Source organism: Daphnia pulex, chromosome 5 (genome assembly GCF_021134715.1).
Source record: "Daphnia pulex isolate KAP4 chromosome 5, ASM2113471v1".
Lineage (NCBI taxonomy): Eukaryota > Metazoa > Arthropoda > Branchiopoda > Diplostraca > Daphniidae > Daphnia > Daphnia pulex.
In genome coordinates this window covers 9,502,420-9,521,825 of record NC_060021.1, presented here as the reverse complement: position 1 = coordinate 9,521,825, position 19,406 = coordinate 9,502,420, and the positions used below count along the sequence as shown (strand labels likewise).

The 19,406-nt window shown below is 41.4% G+C and overlaps 4 protein-coding genes and 1 long non-coding RNA gene across 11 annotated transcripts; 3 read left to right on the top strand and 2 right to left on the bottom strand.

The window, feature by feature from the left end:
• The first annotated feature begins 589 nt into the window (after positions 1-589).
• Positions 590-5,147, top strand: LOC124194403 (protein anon-37Cs-like). Of its 5 annotated transcripts, XM_046588582.1 has the most exons (9): positions 605-824; positions 1,006-1,104; positions 1,350-1,535; positions 2,301-2,533; positions 3,148-3,331; positions 3,410-3,686; positions 3,865-4,081; positions 4,159-4,392; positions 4,458-5,147. In XM_046588582.1, exons 5-9 carry the CDS (start codon positions 3,187-3,189, stop codon positions 5,019-5,021), a joined length of 1,437 nt encoding a protein of 478 aa, XP_046444538.1. In that variant the 5' UTR covers positions 605-824; positions 1,006-1,104; positions 1,350-1,535; positions 2,301-2,533; positions 3,148-3,186; the 3' UTR covers positions 5,022-5,147. The 5 variants fall into 5 exon arrangements, with proteins under 5 accessions (XP_046444536.1, XP_046444538.1, XP_046444540.1 ...); XM_046588580.1 differs by having other exon boundaries at positions 590-824; positions 1,350-2,533; XM_046588584.1 differs by lacking the exon at positions 1,006-1,104.
• On the bottom strand, positions 3,314-7,440 carry LOC124194407. 3 transcript variants are annotated; one of them, XR_006874778.1, is made up of 8 exons: positions 7,299-7,440; positions 7,003-7,231; positions 6,605-6,865; positions 4,438-4,985; positions 4,116-4,366; positions 3,901-4,063; positions 3,614-3,739; positions 3,314-3,554 (listed from the first exon to the last, which is right to left on the bottom strand). It is a non-coding gene; the product is annotated as an uncharacterized LOC124194407 (long non-coding RNA). The 3 variants fall into 3 exon arrangements; XR_006874777.1 differs by having other exon boundaries at positions 3,314-3,739; XR_006874779.1 differs by lacking the exon at positions 4,438-4,985 and having other exon boundaries at positions 3,314-3,739.
• LOC124194402 (spermine oxidase-like) lies at positions 5,292-7,662 on the top strand. The gene is made up of 5 exons (XM_046588579.1): positions 5,292-5,825; positions 5,912-6,188; positions 6,371-6,584; positions 6,649-6,891; positions 6,954-7,662. The coding sequence occupies exons 1-5, from the start codon at positions 5,681-5,683 to the stop codon at positions 7,515-7,517; spliced, it is 1,443 nt and encodes a 480-aa protein (XP_046444535.1). The 5' UTR covers positions 5,292-5,680; the 3' UTR covers positions 7,518-7,662.
• Positions 7,663-7,829: 167 nt separating this feature from the next.
• Positions 7,830-8,559, bottom strand: LOC124194406 (protein aveugle-like). The gene is made up of 3 exons (XM_046588586.1): positions 8,417-8,559; positions 8,233-8,346; positions 7,830-8,165 (listed from the first exon to the last, which is right to left on the bottom strand). Exons 1-3 carry the CDS (start codon positions 8,480-8,482, stop codon positions 7,992-7,994), a joined length of 354 nt encoding a protein of 117 aa, XP_046444542.1. The 5' UTR covers positions 8,483-8,559; the 3' UTR covers positions 7,830-7,991.
• Positions 8,560-8,917: 358 nt separating this feature from the next.
• LOC124194400 (cadherin-87A-like) lies at positions 8,918-17,475 on the top strand. Its single transcript, XM_046588577.1, has 18 exons — positions 8,918-9,241; positions 9,451-9,759; positions 10,303-10,589; positions 10,679-10,795; positions 11,127-11,228; positions 11,300-11,437; positions 11,503-11,976; positions 12,075-12,230; positions 12,292-12,975; positions 13,046-13,169; positions 13,241-13,683; positions 13,746-13,973; positions 14,042-14,168; positions 14,233-14,888; positions 14,957-15,718; positions 15,784-15,910; positions 15,972-17,128; positions 17,191-17,475. The coding sequence occupies exons 2-18, from the start codon at positions 9,720-9,722 to the stop codon at positions 17,260-17,262; spliced, it is 5,694 nt and encodes a 1,897-aa protein (XP_046444533.1). The 5' UTR covers positions 8,918-9,241; positions 9,451-9,719; the 3' UTR covers positions 17,263-17,475.
• The last annotated feature ends 1,931 nt before the right edge of the window (positions 17,476-19,406 follow it).

Sequence of the window (19,406 nt, the reverse complement as noted above, 5' to 3'; positions counted from 1 at the left end):
ACCGGCTACTTGCGACTTATCAAAACTGATGAAATAGGTTATGTCACTCGAAATTTACGTTAAAAGGCAAATAAAAAGAGTAACATGAAAATATGCTCATAGTACCAAACAACAAGATAATTTCTTGTCACGACCTTCGCACTTAAATAGATTTTAAGATTTACCTTGAGCTGAATATTATCACACTTGGTGTAGTAATAAAGAAAATGTCCGCCAGTCAACAATAAAATAATAAATCAAATGCACTTTTACCACATTCGAAATTCCTGCACGGGAATAAATTATTGTTTAAATCAGGCATGCGTAAAATACAGCGATTTGGATTTATTGTTTTGTTTTTATGGAAATGTTGTAATGTTTAGGGGTTTCCGGGTTTGGTAACTATGTCATAAGTCACCTATAAACAGTAGCTCAGGAAAGAAATGGAAAAAGTTTTTGCTGAACCCTACACTACAGGAATATTAGTAGTAAATAATTCCCCTTTAGATTGGATTATTGAGACGAACAATTAATCAAAATTCTGAGCGGTTTGGATTTAAGGGGGGGGGGGTCGATTTTTATTTCTATCGATATCTTAACTAACCATCGATATGTCGTCTGCTTTTTCTTTTGATTACAAGTTTTCGAAGAGACAAAGTTTCAGATTATCATGCAGATTATAAAGAAAACGGGACGATCGCCATTTCTGGAAACGTTGGTGCACAAAACTTGCTACGTGGCTGCACAAAAAATAGGGCAACAAATAAAATTACAACAATGTGATAGTCGTGTGAACTCGTCTGATGTCGCGGCTCTCCATTGATCCATGTCACTCCATGCTTTTGGTAGGTACATAAAATCAAGATCCCTAACAGAATTACTATGGGAACTTAATAAAACTAGAAGAATTGAAACTGTTCCAAATTTGTGAAATGATAGTTCCTGTCTAGCATTTATCATGTAATCCCCCTGTCGATGCAGTTTGTTTGCAACGGTTTGCACTGTGAAATCTTTTCTTTTGGCCAGATTTGAGTCCTGAGCCAGCCATCATAACAACACAATACACAAGTTGTTCTTGTGCTGGTATTGGCCTGCCACCAGAAACAATCTCATTATGATCGATGGGTAATTATTTGAGTCACTTTTATTCTTGCAACCTGCTAGGTAATTGAATAATGCATGACTTGTTTCATCCTTCATTTGTATTCAGTGTTTTTACATGGAAAACATTTTTTTAGCCGGAAACCTTAAATTGTTAAATTGTTTATTAACAAATAGGGTTTACCCACTGATTCATTAAAAATTTTTTCCTTAATTGTTATTGTTTAACAGTCAAAATTTTTCATAACCAATTTTTATTTTTTATTTAGTTAAACTCATCCCTCTAGATTGGAGAAACTGCCAATGGTGCTGATCTCTTCTTCTCCTTTCTTTAAATACCCTCTGGCCTCTGCCCACCCTTGTGAGTGTGGATGTATTCACGAGGAGTGATGGATTCAACTATTCTTCCGGATGGAGCACTTACGGATGTCCGGCCATGTTTCCCAAGATTAAAGGTAGGCCGAATGTATAGTCTATATTCTTTAGGGGTTCATTAACTAGCTCATTTGTAGAACGACTGCAGACCAGACCGGTTTTGTCACAACTTTGTTTGCATGTGTAAACAATCGAATTCAAAAATATTTTAACTTTAAGCCCTTCAAGCAAAGTGCAACTATAAATTTTTATGCCGCCACACCGGCACCACCGCTTTTTGCTACATTTCAAAAGCTAAAGTGTTCCATACACGGCTTCATTGGCTCATTGCCAATTTTGATTACATAACATAGTTGGCACTTTGGCTGAGCTGCGAGTTTGGCACTTTGGACTGTCCTTGAAGTTTGCTCGTCATGGTTGCAGCAGTTGCTACTCGTGTTCGGGCAGTTATGGAGATAAAGACAAAAAAAGAAAAAAAAAGTCGGTTTTCAACAATATAGCAGAAAACTTCCCTGTAAACATAAAATTATGCATTTCTGAACGGAAGTCTAAACTTCCTTATCGTCGTCCCAAAGTTTCGTGATTCTAGAATTCGAAAGTTTCAATTTCAGTTGACGTTGAAGGTGACGGTCTCCGTATTCATTGACCATTTTGAAACGTTCTAATCTTAAGAAGCCTAGTAGCTTCTCTGTCTGGCCGGTTATGTGAAACATTCCACTAGAAGCTTATGCACAAAAATATAAGCCCTGGCTGGAGGGTATGTTCTTGATCGCTCATCTATGTCATGTAGGCAACTAACGATTGTGTTTCTTTTTATCAACATTCCATTACGGAATTCCTGACAGCAGGGCGTACGGCTGAAAACACAAAGAATTATTGGGAAAAATCGGGGGCTGTGACAACCATTGAATGTGTCGCTCTGGGAAGCCAGTTGAAGTTCCTTTCTCGTGAAGCGACTCGGAAGTTGATTCCAGCTAATAAAGATGATCAACCGTATTGCGTCACGATACAGCTGTCAATCAAATTCAGGCTCCCTGACAGCCTAATTCCAAAGAGAATGCCGACGTTTTGTCACTAAGTAAGTCAACTTTTCCAGTATGTTCCTCGACACAAATGCATATCTTTTATTCTTATTAAAAAAGTACTATTGTACATCTGAAGGTTATTTGTTTTTTTTTTTTATGTTGGAAATCACCACATTCTAATTAAATTAAGGGCAAATTTCATTTCCAAATTGCCCAATCAGGTAAATTAAAAAACCAATCTGTGCGTGCGTTGCGTGACAACTTCTGTTTCGGGGTGTTGAACGAAGCGTTACAGAAGACCAGAAGAACAAATGAATGTGGCGCTTGAGAATATAACGGCGTTATTACGTAAAGTGTTTCTCGTTGATCCTTGCCTTGAGCTTGCCCTTGTAAGGTTTCTATATAGATTGAATTGAAAAGCAAAAACACAAACGAATTGGTTTGGTTTGGACTCGTATTGGGTTCAATGCCGTTTCCGCCGTCTCCAAACTGAAAATGAATATGCAGATAAAAATCAAGAGTCAGTTCAAAGTCTATGTATCTAGTGTAGTGCTTAGTTTTAAGTATCTTCTTTTTTTTTATTAGTGTTCCACCCCTGTCGAACGTTCTGCTCCATTTCGACTATATTTCTTTAAAGGAAAAATCTTTACTTTTTTCCCGTGTTTAGCATTTGCTCTGCTCAATTTAATTAATAACGTCCTTAACCATGGCAACATTGATTATTATTGGAGCTGGAGCTTCTGGTTTGGCGGCTGCTTCCCGACTTGTTGAGAAAGGATTCGACCCTGCCAAAATTACTATTCTAGAAGCCGAAAACCGTATTGGTGGCCGGATTCTTACTGTTCCTCATGGTAACTTTATTTTTTCAATTACAATCTAAATATTGCATAACGTCGGGAAATTAATTTCTGTGTGAATAATTTTTTAAGGATCGAGCTTGATTGAATTGGGAGCCCAATGGGTTCACGGACATGAAGGCAATGTCGTTCATCCATTGGCGGCCGCTGCTGGAGAGATACGGACGGACATTCACACTCTCGAATCGACTGGCTATGCAGATGACGTAGAGATGGCCTATAGAGACGGACGGAAAATTACTCCCGTACAATTGAATGAATTCAAAAAGATTTTACAAAGCATATACGACGACTCCAAGAAAGAGCTAGCCCAGTGGGATAAATCCTTGGGCGAATATTTTGAATCCAAGTAAAGAATTTCTTCATTTATCTCCTAAGTTGAATAATTATCTGGCACACCCCCTGAAAGACAACACAGTAGATAACTGTTGTTAGAGAGATTTCTTGATAAAGACCTATAGCTACTACGGAATCAAATTATTTTTATTAAAATGTAATGAATTAATTGTTATTTTCTGTTATTTTAGATTTGGTGAGCATCTGAATCGAGGATGTTTTACTACCATGAATCGTTCAACTGCTCTAGATCTTTTGGACTGGGCCCATCGATCGCAGAATATCGAAGACGGCTCTGACAACTGGAATGATACATCCGGAGTGGGTTCTCTAGAGTACCACGAATGCGAAGGAGATTATACCACGGTGTGGAAACGTGGGTACTCTGTTCTATTCGATATTTTAATGGTATTAAAGATGTTTTTATTTTTCTATTATTTACCTGTTTTTTTTTCTGATAACATATCGTCTGACTTTCCTTCCAGAAAAATATCCCCAAGTCAAGCAACGGGTTAAAGCTCGCCTTATCGGATCGCATCCAATTAAATTCGCCAGTGCATCTCATTCGTTGGAATTCTGGTCAAGTGCAAGTCGTCTGCAGTGATAACATTTATTATGCTGACATGGTCCTCGTTACTTGTTCGTTGGGAGTGCTGAAAGATAGGGCTGACAAGCTGTTTACCCCTTTATTGCCTGAAAAGAAGAGGAGAGCCATTGAAGTGAGCGGAAATTAATTTTAAGACAGATATTGAAATTGATTTAACTTAAACAAAACACATTTCAGGGCCTAGGCTTTGGAACCGTCGACAAAATTTTTCTCGATTTTCATAAACCTTGGTGGACTTCCGAGTGGGGTGGGGTCAACTTTCTCACCGATCCTTCAATAGCAACTGGCGATTGGGACGACAAAGTGATGGGATTCTCCACAGTTCGTGACCAACCCAATTTACTAATTGGTTGGATTAGTGGACCAGCTGCCCGAGAGTGTGAAGCTTGTTCAGAGGATGAGGTTTTGCGGAAGTGTTCTGCCTTGCTCCGGGATGCGGTCGGTTCGAATTTCGCCTACGAAGAGCCAAAGCGAATCATCCGCACGACGTGGTATAGCAATCCGCATTTCTGTGGATCTTACAGCTACCGATCGAACAAAAGCAGAGACTTGGATGTTTGGGCATCTGATTTGGCCGAACCGGTCGTCGATGCGAATGGTTCCGTTCGATTGCTCTTCTCCGGTGAAGCAACTCACGATCATTGTTACTCAAACGTACACGCAGCGGTTGAGACTGGTTGGCGTGAGGCTGATAGAATCCTAAAACTGATCAAAGATACTCAGTTGACTGCCAAACTATAGTGAGCATTATCTTTCTTAAGCCTTATTAAGTGTCTTTAATTGTTAGAACCGACTAAAATATTTGGGGACCATGATATTGTCCAGTAATTGAATTGCTATTAAATAAAACAATATTTCAGGTGGGAACTACAATTTGTGATTCCTTTTCGTGATTGCTCTTATTAAGATCTAATTGTGTTGAAAGACAAACAAACATATCTGCGTTCGGGTTATTTACCAAGATTAGAAACGTATTTGGGAACTTTTTGTTTTGTTTACTTGGATAGCACTTTTTTTTAGAGGCCAGATAAAATCAACAACCGTATTTTTTAGGGCGTTTCAGTGAGGCTAGACGTTTTGGAAAAAAACAAAACAATGACAATAAGTTAATCTAAAAAATGATAACTGCATGCACGGATCGCAAAATGATGCGCGTTCTTGCAGGTGAAGAAATCGTTTTTATTTTCGTCAAGCTTTTCACTCTTTAAACTGTAAATAAAAGCTCAGATAAAAGTCTGTCAAAGTCAATCATAAGAATCAGTTGGAATATTAAGCTTCCGTTACAACGTTTCCTTTCTCAGTTCTGAGGCTCGCCCCAACAGCGATCATCATTGGAAGACCCCCGTTTTAGCTAAATATTTCAACAGACGTATTTTCTTCTCGTAAAAACTACTACAATTATGACGACTTTGATTATAATTGGAGCCGGAGCTGCTGGTTTGGCGGCTGCATCGCGACTGATAGAAAAAGGGTTCGATCCTGCTAAAATCACGATCCTAGAAGCTGAAAATCGTATCGGTGGTCGCATTCACACTGTTCCGTTTGGTAATTCGTTTTTCTTTCACACAAAATCCGGTTTATTCTACTAGATAGTATAGAATATTCAAACTAATACGATTTTTTTTCCAAAGGATCGAGTGTAATGGAAATGGGAGCTCAATGGGTTCACGGGAAAGAAGGCAACGTCATTTATCCATTAGCTGCCGCCGCAGGAGAGACATGGAATGATTTATTCACCCTTGAATCGACTGGACATGCAAATGACGTGAATATGGCCTACACAGATGGGCGCAAAATAAGTCCGGTGCAATTGAGAGAGTTCAAACAAATCCTAGAAAGAATTTACGATGACTCAAAGAGAGAACTTCCCATTTGGAAAAAATCTTTGGGCGAATACTATGAAAACAAGTAAGGAAAATGTTTTCTTTGTCTCCTTGAAGTGACTTTCAAATTCTAAGCCTATCGTGCCAGTTGTACCTTCACTATGAGAGAATGAAGCTCACACTAATGATAAAATGTAGTCTATAGATTAACTATAGTATGTACAGTATTTCGTAATTTAAATTAATAAAACTAGATTTTCTAAAAAGGTATGGACAACTCTTGGATCAAGGGGCCTTAACCACCATGGATCGGAGGACAGCACTAGATCTACTGGATTGGGCTCAGCGTGCGCAAAACATTGAAGACGGTGCTGATGACTGGAAGGAGACATATGGGGTGGAATCTCTACACTACTTCCTTGAGGAAGATTACACCACGGTGTGGAAACGTGGCTACTCTGTTCTATTCGATATCTTGATGGTAAATTTGTTTCTATTTACCTGTACGTATCGATATCAGATAACGTTGTTGCTGTTTTTTCCAGAAAAATGTTCCAAAGACGAGTAACGGATTGAAGCTTTCCTTATCGGATCGAATCCAATTGAATTCTCCAGTTAATCTCATTCGTTGGAATTCCGCTTCAAGTAGTGGAGTGCAAGTGGTTTGCAGTGATAAAACGTATTATGCTGATATGGTCCTCGTTACTTGTTCGTTGGGGGTTTTGAAAGATAGGGCTGACAAATTGTTTACCCCTTTATTGCCTGAAAAGAAGAGGAAAGCCATTGAAGTGAGAAAACAATCAAACACTTTGAAAATCAATTGAGATAACTTTTTTTTTTTTAAATTCAGGCATTAGGTTTTGGGACGGTAAATAAAATTTTCCTCGAATTTCGCAAACCTTGGTGGACTTCGGAGTGGGGTGGAGTCAATTTCATCACCGACCCTTCAAAAGCGACTGGTGAATGGGAAGACAGAGTTCTTGGATTCTCCACAGTTCGTGGCCAGCCCAACTTACTAATTGGTTGGGTAACAGGTTCTGCTGCACGACAATTTGAAATTCGTTCAGAGGATGAAGTACTAATTAAATGTTCCACAATGCTGCGGACAGCTGTCGGTACAGATTTCGCCTACGAAGAGCCAACACGAATTATTCGCTCTTTATGGCAAAGCAATCCTCATTTTTGTGGGTCTTACAGTTTTCGATCCAAAAAAAGTGTAGAATTTGATGTTTGTCCATCGGATCTGGCCGAACCGGTCATCGATTCAAACGGTTCTGCTCGATTGTTCTTTGCCGGTGAGGCAACCCACGACCACCGTTACTCGACCGTACACGCAGCGGTTGAGACTGGTTGGCGTGAGGCTGACAGAATCGTAGAACATGTAAAGGAAACAAACTTTACCGCCAAACTGTAGTGGGTATGGCATTTTCGCATGACTTCGTTGTTAGGTAATGCGAAATAATGAGGTTTCATGCCAGGTATGACAATGAACTTGTTCTAATTAACTTCAATACTTAGTGTTGAGTTCCTTAAATAAATCAACCATTCTAAAGGTCAAATAGAGTTTCTGATTGTAAACTGATTTTCATAGTTTACAGTTTAAAAAAATTTAAGAAATCATTTCTTTCCTTGGAAATATCTAAGTTAAACAGTCAGCATTTATCAGCTTCAAATCTAACAAGGCTGCAACTGTAAAAGAGAACTTGAATTAATTAGAATGAACACGTTCAAAATTATTTACATTTATTAGAAACAAACTATATACCATCAGTCGAGAGATACACAGACCAGATCAGTTGGCATTCAAAATAAAACCTAAATAACACAGCAACTGTTACAGTGAAGAGTGGAACACAATTGGTTGATTGTTCAATGGAGTTATGGACAATTAGTTGTTAAGATCAGAACGCCTTTCCATATCTTTCATTTCTAAAATGTCTGCTTTCAGTCGAAGTTTTGTAATTTGACGCCAGATTTCTTCTCTGTGATCTGCATTGTGAATGCCAAGCCTCTCGAGGGAAATGTCATTCATTCTTAACAATGCTCTTCCACATATACCGTGCTGCAGGGTATACAGAATTATGCCAAATTCATTTGTCAGTGTAAAAATGGTAATAAAAACAAACTACCTGAATCATCAAGTCACTGTACACTGTGTAAAAATCGCTGCAATGACGTCGAAACCATTTTTGAACATCAGATGTGGTCCATAAGTAAACTGGCTTGGGTCGCGTCGCTTTGGGCTGCATTTAACAAAAAAACTTATGAAAAAAATAAATAAATAATAATTAATAAAAAGTGAAAGTTAAGTACCTTAGGTTTGTTGGTCGGATTAAGATTATCACCGCTGGTATTCATATCTTTCATTATAGATGGCATCAAAACGCAAACTAAAATGTTGCAGAAAAATTTATGTTTATCTTTTTGTTGTTGACATAAAATGCGACGTTGTCGGCTGAGACGATTACCTTGAAAAGAAAACACCGAGTCGACGACCAATTCAAGGTCTTATTTCATTACTTCTTCCCCAAGCCATTTCTTCGTTTCGTCGCTGTTCCTCGTGATAATAACCTGAGGTCTTCTTCTTATAAATTATGCGTGAATAAAAATACTAGTAGATGGCTTTTTCTCTGTCTCTGAGAATAAAGTAGATCAATAAACAAATGTGGCCATTGGCTATCATCAAAGTTGAAAAACTTCTTATTCTTTACACAAATACTTTCAAGTTCTGCTGATCTATCTTAACTGCCTCGGGGGGCAAGCGAACGAGGGATGTGTTTAATGTTGTTTTTTTCTTTCCCTTTTCTACTAGTTTTCAGGTAAAGCGCCTCAGGTAAAGTTGCACCAGACGACGAATCATTTCTTAGTCTGGCGTCTTCTGAGCAAGTTGGATACTTTGAGCTGGCAGAAGAATTTCAAAAGATAACGAAAAGATATAGTGATTTCCAAGTGTCACCAAGAAGAGATTCGTTGCCCTTTCAACCCCAATTTACCAGGATTTCTACTGATTCAATCAAAATAGTGATCAAGTTTACTGACTTTAAAAAAAGGAGGAAATAAGGTGGTTTCAAGTGGTCAGCAAGATGACTCGAGGTTCAAGGGCCACAAGAATTGAATGTGGATGCTGCTAAAGTGCCGGTGAGTTTCGTCTAGGTTCATTCTCCCTTTCTTAAAAAAGTTGGCACGTAGAGCGGAAGAGTGTCGAGACGGCAATTGGAAGCATTTGTTGCCTTATATAAGCATGCTTGTGAGAAGTAGGAAATGATGACGTTCTTTAGTCGGTGTTATGTTGGCTGTAATAATAACTTTTGTGTGTTGTGCGTCTTCTTTTTACCTCTTCTTTCAAGGTCTCGACAACACAGCTTCCATTTTATTAGCGGCTGGGGGACCTCGTGAGTTCAAGGTCTCAAGGCCATCTTCCAAATAAACAAGCCAAAAAAAACAAACTGAGCACGACGACAACGACATCATTCACGCTGACCAAACGGACAAGCAAATCGATTTTTAACCCCGAATGCCGTTCTTCGCCCCATGGCAGCCGAGTCCATTTCGTATAGTCTAATCCAGCAATAGTGGCCCTCTTTCTTCAAGAAAAGAAAAGGATATAAACTCCGCCATGTTCCAGTCATTGGTGTGGATTGTTACCATTTGTTCAGGTAAGAAAATATAGCCATTTTCTAGATTCCGTTGTGTTGATTCTGGTGGAACTTAACCTCAAGAAAATGTGTCTTTCCGAGACTTGGGTCGAGAAACAACCTGTTTACTTTCGTGAAATGCCAATCACTCTCTGTCCAATCCTACACACAAGTTGTTTGAATCCTCCAAGATTTTCTTTTACATCTCATTAGAAAGCAACCGATTCTTCCTTTTTCTTTTTAATGAGAATAAAGAAGAAGCCAGTTTGAACTTTTGAATAATTTTAACTCACGAACGAAAACAAAAACGAAGTGATTTCCATCTAGTTTTCGTTTTATTGTGAATTCTCTCAAAGATTTTGGTGAGAAAGAAATCTAACCATTCTCATTAATTGGTCATCCGTATCTGAATTTCCCACGGACAATAAATTTCCCTGTCTGTTTCCGGAGAAAACGATCGTTTCTTTCCGACGATAAACCTTTTCCACTCTCCCCATGCTTTGTGTTATTAATGCCATAAACAACGTTAACGAAACTATTTATTATGTCGATATATTTTTCCAGTATGTCGGGCTCAAACCGAAAGCAGCCCGTCGACTCTGGTATTCACGGCCGACATGAATCAACAGGTTGTCTCTGAAACAACGCAGACCGGCACAGTGGTCTACACGTTGCGAGCCTCGCCCTCCGGCGGCGCAACCGAGCCCGTGAAAAGTGACGAAAGCGGCGGCTTGAGCAATAACGTCACCAACAGCAGCAGTAGTCTACGTTTCTTCATTCGTGGCACGGAAGCTTTCATAGTCAACGAAGCGACTGGGGATGTGACGCTATCGCAACCTCTGGACCGCGAAGTATGTGAACTAAGCTAGCATTCACAATCAGTGTCAAAAGATCAGTATCGCTAATCATATAAATAACGACTGTTCATTAATATTTTCAGACCACCGATTCTATCAAATTGACGGTTGGCGTCTCCGATGAATCCGGTGCCTCGGTAGAAATTCCTATCACTGTCATTGTTTCGGATGAGAATGATAATCCGCCTACTTTCTCCCAGGTAAATAATTAATACCTTGCATGTCGGTTTTAATAACACGGAATAGAAAGAGACGAAAACAACAAACCACATGTTTTTTTTTGCCATCTGTCTTCCGACTCATCAGCTTATTTTTCAAATGGTGGTTTTTTGTTGCGAGTCGATTTCGTTTTCTTTTCGAGCTATCAACACACGCCTTGCTAGACAATATATACCAATGCTTTTTCCCCCGCAGGGAAAAGTTCCTTTCCTTTGAAGTTGTCGTTCCCCGAAAAGGCGTGGCACTAACTTACATAACGGGTTATTAACTCGTCATTCCATAAAAATACGTTAATGCGTTTCCCCATTTTAGGCGTCCTACGACGGAAGTTTGTCGGGAGCAGCGATCCTTGAAGAATTCATAGTCAACGACGCCGATCTTGTGGGCGAGATAATTGAAGTCACCTGCGCTGATGTTAGTATTCAATTCATGCTTGGTGCAATCAATTCAGCTAGCTTAGTTCCTCCTTTGAAAATTGTTTTTAGAACCCTGCCATTTGCGACCACGTTGACATAGTTTCCAAACTGTCGAGCGCGTCGCTATTTCGTGGCAGCGTCGTCGCTCGAAAGCCATTGGATCCTATCGAATTGGGGACCCAGCTCACCTTTACGCTTATTGCCAACGTGAGTAACTCATTTGATATTTCCGTTGATTAAGAAAATCGAAATAATTGGTCGTCATGTGACAGGATGGAGTGCACACATCGCGAGCCGAAGTGAAAATATTGGTTCCTGATGCAAGTCGTGAAGAATCTCGGCCAGTCTATACCGGACCGCTAACGGGAATTGTGTCCGAAGGAGACGACATCGGCACGCTAGTCTTGACGTTGGCGGCCGAAGTTGTGGGTGGCGGAAATGTGACCTACCAATTGGTGGAGAACACGGGGGATCTCTTTGAGCTGGACTCAACCAGCGGCCAACTACTGACAGCTCGAGCTATAGATCGCGAGAGCGTGGCACTCAATGGCTTCCTTCCGGTTACCATTCGGGTCACTGCAAGGGACGGTCAGTCGGTCGAACAGGTTTTAAATGTCATTGTCCAAGACGTCAATGACGAACCGCCACGATTCAATCAGAATGAATACTTTGCTCTGATTCACGAGAACCTTCCCTCGGGCACGCCCCTCAGCGGTCTCAATATTGTGGCAACCGACCGCGACTCGGTAAGTTTTCTTTTTACGATCAATCCCGTTTTTATGACTGCACTTTTCTGTAGCCTTGATCCGTCATAATTACGTATGCTTTTGAACTCAAATAACAGAATCTCAACGCCATGTTCGAGTTGGAGTTGATTGATTCATCTGGTTTGTTCGTAGTCGAACCTACATCCGGTGTGGGTTCAACTAACGTCGGCATTCGACTAGCAAAAGGACCGCTTGACTACGAAAACCCAAACCAACACAAGTTTATTCTTTTGGTAATATTACGTTGTTAATGACAAGACTGATGGATTGATTTCTCATACTGGGTTATTTTAGATTATGGCCCGTGAATCCCAGTCGAAGGAGCGCCTATCATCAACGTGCACCGTCATTGTGACCGTTCAAGACGAGAATGACAACCCTCCTGTGTTTGAACGAGAACTTTACGCATTGTCGGTTAGTGAGGAAGCATCCAATGAAACGGAAATTGGAACTGTTGCGGCCACTGACCGCGACTCGGGTCTCTATGGCCAGAAAGGCTTCAAGTACGAACTGTTGTTTGGGGATCAACGCACCAACGAAACCTTGTTCAATGTCGATCCGTCCACGGGTCAAATCCGAGTGTCAGACTGTCCAACTCCCGGCCGAGAACCTTGTTTGGACTATGAGGCTCGTTCGGCTTACTTCCTGATCCTGCGAGTGACTGACGACGAAGGGCGAGGGAATAGCGCTCTAGTGCCATTGCGCATTGATTTGCGAGACGTCAACGACAATCCGCCGCTGTTTGAATTGCTCGTCTTTCACGCATCGATTGACGAAGGTGCTACCAAATTCGATCCGCCTTTCAAGGTGCGCGCTCGAGACGAAGACTCGATATCGGTGCTCACCTACAGCATCATTGACGGTGACCCGACGAAAATGTTTTTCATGGATGCCAAAACGGGTGAAGTCCGAGTCAATAAACCCATAGAAGTGAATTCGAGTCAAGTGACCACTGAAGAATTCAACCTTAATATACTGGCAAGTTTAATAACGACGAGCTTGAATTCATTGATTAAAAGGAGTGTTCGTCATGATTTCATTTTTTTAGGTGTCAGATGGAACCAAGACAGATACGGCGACGTTAAAAATATCCATTCGTGATGTCAATAACCACAAACCTACATTTCTGCAGGCAATTTACAACGTATCCATCTCTGAATTACTCATCCCAGGTAAGAAACAAAAGTACCAATTTCCTGTTTATTTTATTTCGTGCTAACGGAAGTGAATTTATTTTTCAAAGGGTCCAACGTGACGCAAGTGTCCGCCAAAGACGCGGATTTCGGAGAAAATGCCCGTCTCAACTATAAAATTGAACGCGCCTCATATAACAAATTCCAGATTGATCCCGAAACGGGCGTGATAAAAGTAACACAGCCGCTGAATTTCGACAGGCAAAGCACTTACAGTCTCCAAGTGGTGGCTGTCGACAACGGATGGCCAGCACTGACGGGTTCGGCCGCTGTCTTAGTCAACGTTGAAGATAAAAACAATCATCCCCCGAAATTTGTGCCGATTTCACAACACGCTCAAGCCACAGAAACGGCCAAACTGAATACGATCATTCACACCCTTTCGGCCGTCGACCGAGATGCCCTGCCGGGTTCTCTCCGTTATTCCCTTGTCGAGCCCATCACTGCAGTTGACAGAGATGGAAGAGATGTTAAAACGAATTCCATGTTCAAGGTATTTTCCACTTGTACGGGTTTTGTGCTTTTCAATTTTTTAAAAACAAACCTTTTTGGCAGAGTTTCTTTGGGGTCAATGATCTTTCTGGCGACATTTTCGTCAAGGATAACTTGGACCGTGGAGTGGCAGCTGTTGTTACGATGACTACGTTGGTAACGGACACTTCGGCTGACCCTCCTGTCCAACAGCAAAGCAAAGGACTGATTACCATCACGATCCTTGACGTCAATGAACATCCGCCAACTTTTAGCAAGCCCCGGAATTCTGAAGAACCTTTTATCAATCTGGTAATTTACAAGGAAACTATTCAGCTAACGTGACACAACTTTTTACATTGTTGTTTTTGTATGTTTAGCTTGTGGCCGAAGAACAACCAATTGGCAGCATTGTTGGTAAAATTTCGGCAACAGATCCCGATTCGCCTATCGACCGATACGAATTTCTGCCGCCTCATCCATTTTTTTCCATCGATGGCCGATCAGGTTTGATGTTATTTAAATTTTAGTTATAAATTGCAGCCTTTAATTCTTTGCTGAATAATCGCAGGAGTTGTGACTAACAAGCAACGGCTGGACTATGAAGCTTCACCGGAATACAATTTGACGGTTGTTGCTCACGATGCTGGAATTCCTTCCCTGTCGTCCATGGCTCAGGTTAAAGTGACGTTGATAAACATCAATGATCTGAGTCCTGCTTTCACTTCGAAATCCTACGAGTCACGGATTCCCGAACATTCGGCGGCCGGTACGGCTGTCTTGACCGTTTCCGCTACAGATGGCGATGCCGGTAGCTTCGGCCTTATAACCTATTCGCTGACGGGCGAAAATGCGAAATACTTCACCATTGATGCCAGTGGTACCATAACAGTAACCGATCCAGGAGGATTGGACCGTGAACGTTCTCCATCATTAACGCTGTTAGTGGCCGCATCTGATCTCGCTCCTCCTGGAGCCCGACGCACGACCATCATGCCAGTTGAAATTCAACTTGAAGATATCAACGACAATCAGCCAAAATTCTTAGACAATACCTACCGGGCTACAGTGGCCGAAACAGTACCCTTACTCCCACCACCGCCTATCGTCCAAATCACAGCAATTGATCACGATTCCGGAATGAATTCTGCCCTGCGCTATACTATCATCGAGGGAAATGAGGATGGACTCTTCACTTTAGATTCCGCGACTGGGATTTTATATCCGGTAGGCTTAAACTAGTTTTAAATTAGTAGATTTCATAACTTGAATAAAACCATACGTGTTTCTTACAGGCTCTGTCTCTAACCAACCGTTCTCGGGAGTACACGCTATCGGTGGAAGTGCGGGATTTAAACGGAACGGGGACGAATTTCGACCGAGCTACCGTTAAAATTAATGTGCAAAGTGTCAACCAGAACAAACCCAGATTTATTGTGCCATCACTTGCCAACGCGACAATTCGAATTCCTGAAAACTCCAAGGATGAAGACCATCTGGTGCTGGTTCTCAAGGCTGAAGACACCGATGCAGGCGATAACGGACGAGTTACCTATCATATTCGAGTGGGTGAACAGCTTGTCAAAGAAACCCCCGAATTCCAGCTTGACCCCAACAGTGGCGAATTGCGGACGCGACTGAAGTTGGACCGTGAGGCTCAATCCAGTTTTGAATTGTTACTTGTCGCCAAAGATCAAGGTGGCCCCACTACTTCGTATGAAACATTGCGGCTTCTAACTGTGATGGTGGAAGACGAAAACGACAATCAACCAGAATTTCCCGTTGAGCGGAGATCCAAAGTGGCACCTTATCATTTCCGTATTGAAGAAAATGTTCGGCCGGACACGGCCGTCGGACAAGTGCAAGCATTTGATGCCGACACGGGCCCTAATGCCAAGATTTATTATCACATTCTTGCCGGAAATGAGGGCAACTGGTTTTACATTGATCGGACGCACGGATTCGTCTATAATCGCGTAGTGCTGGATCGCGAGATCCGCCACACTTACGATTTGCTCGTCAAAGCTACTAATGACCACCAGTATCTAACTACTCAGGTAGATTTTAATCAGTGAATAGCCTTTTTAAATTAGCATCAGGTAAATTTGAAATACTTTTGCAGATGTCTGATGCTGAGAGGGAGAAACGTCAAGCGATGGATCATGACCCTAGTATCGCCCAGGTCCATATAGACGTAGTGGATATTAACGACAATCCACCTCATTTCGAAAGGGAGACCTTTTACGCTGGTACTATCTTTTGATAACTCAAAGTTTTTTTATTTCAAAACTAATCGTTTTGATTGTCTAGGAGTGGATTACAGTTCAAACAGTGATAAGCTGCTGTTGCAAATTCATGCCTCCGATCCTGATTTCGGCATCAATGGCTCGCTCTCCTACTTTATCCGATCGTCCAACTTGTTTCACATGGGCTCACAGATTTCGTCGGGTTCAGTAGTGCCTTCACCATTTCACGTAACGACCGACGGACGCCTATTCACCGAATCGCTCATGGCCGAGTACAATCAGGATCGTTTTGTGCTTGAAGTAGTGGCGAGAGAGGAAGCTCCCCCATTCCGAGAAGACACTGCCAACGTTCACCTGTGGGTCTACGAACCCAATCAGCTGTCGATGATTGTCGTGGCCAAGCCTTTGGAACGGGCACTGATAGAAAGAGAGCTGTTGGGTGACGAGCTACGTAACGCTACACAACTGCTGATTGTCATCGATGAAATGCGGCATCACGTGGAAGACGACGGTTCTCTCAACAAGAACAAGACGGACGTCTACGTTCACGGTGTCGACCGTGGAGGCAATAAAACCATCGCACCAGTGTCCGAAGTATTGCGTGCCATCGATTTGCATTATGACGTTTTACGTTCGTTTAACGACACTGCCATCGTCAACGTCGTTTCTGCCACAGCCGCTCCCAGAAAGGCCCTACTAGAGCCGGCCATTATGGCCCTGATAGCTCTCCTGGTCGTCCTTTTTGTTGGATTCGTAATGGTCATTTTCACGTGCTGTTGCATACGTAATTGGGATGTCGTGGCAACCAACAACCATCACGAATCAAACAACAAGTCGGGCACCTCCACCGTCAACAGAGAACGAATGCTGTCGACGATGCATCGGCCCCACCCCGCCTCTGTTTCGCATTCACCCTCTGAATTGCTCAACAGCACCGAAAATCCTTTGTGGATCGACAAATACGTCAAACCTTACGAGGAACAAGAGTTGAGTATGCGAGTGGCACCCGATTTGGAGAGCCCAATCCGAATGGGAGGTGCTAGTAACAATGCAAGTGGAGCGGATCAAGCCAATCCTTACGCCACGATCCAAAAACCGAGACGAGCTCTACCCTCCATCCATCTAGGAGAAGAAGTGGGCGAATCCAGCGACTACGCCACCATCGGTGGTAGTCCTAACAACAAGTACCCTACATCGAGAGACACTCAAATCATTTTAGCGGTAAGTCCCAATTTGTTTCTTTATTTACTGAAAGTGAGTTTGACGTTCCTTATTTTAAACAGAGTGGATCGAGCACTCCTCATCTAATGATGAATCAAAATGGAGAACCGATATTGGTAGCCGATTTGATTTAAAGCGACCCCTTTTTAAAATTAGAATGCGCCTTTTTAATTTGTTGACAGTGGCGACTATGACACGACGAAAATGATATTTGAACATGTTTTTAGTATTTCTCTTTCGAATTCATTTTGTGTGACGAACTTGGTTTCAAATCGTCGTCGTAAGTACACGCTCAAAATTTAAGGTATTTAATGTTTGAATATAATGGCGTTTGACAATTTGAAAAATGTCAATTTAATTATTGGTAGTATTTAATTAATGGGGAAAGAATTAATTCAAGCGAACGGTAAAAGCTCAAGGCTTTGTTGTAAACGCCAAAGTCAGGGGCGGTTATTATTATAGCACCTTTGGCAAGGACGACTTTTACCGACCCTTCCTTATTTTGATGGTTACATCGCCAGGTTTCAGGACAAGTGAGCATCTGCGTTTCTCTTTGTCTGGGCGGAATTTGTTATTCTAAGTAATTTTTTTACTAAACGAACTGGGTCAAAGTTTTTAAAGCAGTGATTCTATTTTTTACTTGTGCTGCTGTGGACTTTTCATGGATTTCCATTTTTAGCAGCTCCATTGAACCTCAAAATCCCAAATTCTAAGTATGATAAATCCGTTGCACTTCTCCGTCAAAGTATCCCAATAGCGCTTCACCATGACCAGACGAAAACATTTGAATTTCAAATTTGAACGTTTTTAGTATTTCTCTTTCGAATTCATTTTCACTTGAATTTTGTTTCAAATCCGTTGAAAGTACACACTCAACATTTAAAGTATTTAATGTTGGAATACAGTGGCTCTTGACAATTTGCAAAATGTAAGTTTAATAGTAGAATTCTTCAAACGAGTGAGACGAACGCCGAGTTGATTGATTTCCGTCGAACGGGCTCTTAGATTGCGTAGCTTCCCCTTCAGGATCTTGTTAGCGTCTTTCGATTTTACACGAATGTCTTGAATGTCATCTTGCAATCTGAATTCGTGATTTATTTCAGTTATCATATTGATTTGGCAATTCTCTTTGTGGAACCTTACTTGATTATTTGTTTCTCTTGGCGTTGTTGGCGTTGTTTTAATTTGACCTGGATAGACTTCAATTCCGAATCGCGTTTCTTCAGTCTTTCTCCGAACGTTTTTTCTTCGTTTATGTTGCTCGAAAGCCCAGCTATAATTAAACGTTGTTCTTCTGCTTTGGTTGCCATCGATTCGATATCTCTTAAAACCTCTTTACGCTCGCCGGAAGTAGCTGCGATGGACGCCTTCGTCAAGGCACATTGTTCCTGTGATCGATTTAGAACAAACTGTAACATCTTAGGTGAAAGTACCGGATGTGTAACCGGATGTTACACGCTAAAGCCCGGGGACCATTTGTTTGCAATGCTTTTTAATGTAATAGAGGGTATACAAAAATCATACCGACATCATATAAGGATTTAAAGTGTTACCTCCAGATTTGTAATAGATTTTTCGCTACAATCGATGTCCAACTTGAATTTTCGCAGCAGGTTCCTTGCAGATCTCAAATCGTTTGCTAATGATTTTTGCTTTATCAAAGCATTTTCCCGTTGGTGTGACAGCGAAACTATTTCACGGTCCTCCAGAAGTGATTCGATTGCCTTTTTCTTCGACGACAACTTCAATTTCTCTAGATTTTGGCTCAACTCTTCTTTAACGACTTGCAGGTCGTCAATCTGCTTCGAAAATTCAGCATTCGTCTCCTTTGATTCGATTAAACGTAATTGTAAATTCACTAAAGTACGACCCGGGCGTTGATCGTCCATCACTATCGCCACTGTTTGATAATCTCAATCGTTTTCCTACGAAATTTTACGGTCACAGTTGTGCACTCCTCGTGAACGACCGACGCCTGCGTATTCTTTTTGTTGACACTTTTAGCAGGCAGCAGGGTCTTATCACTACACTTGCTTCATGCAAGTAGTTAAAATTTTCGAATTTTTTAAATTGTTGTCTTGAGGCCTTTTTGGCCTTGGTATTCGTTTATTTTTTGTCACAATTTGCAAAGCTATTTTATTTCAGTGCAGGAGATGTGTTTGAGGTATTAAACTAGAGGGAGTTTATGCGGCTTAAGATGTGTATTTACAGTACAGTAATGTGGTTAATTTTCAATTGGGCAACGACTTTTTCCATCAGAAAAACGAACACGGAAATC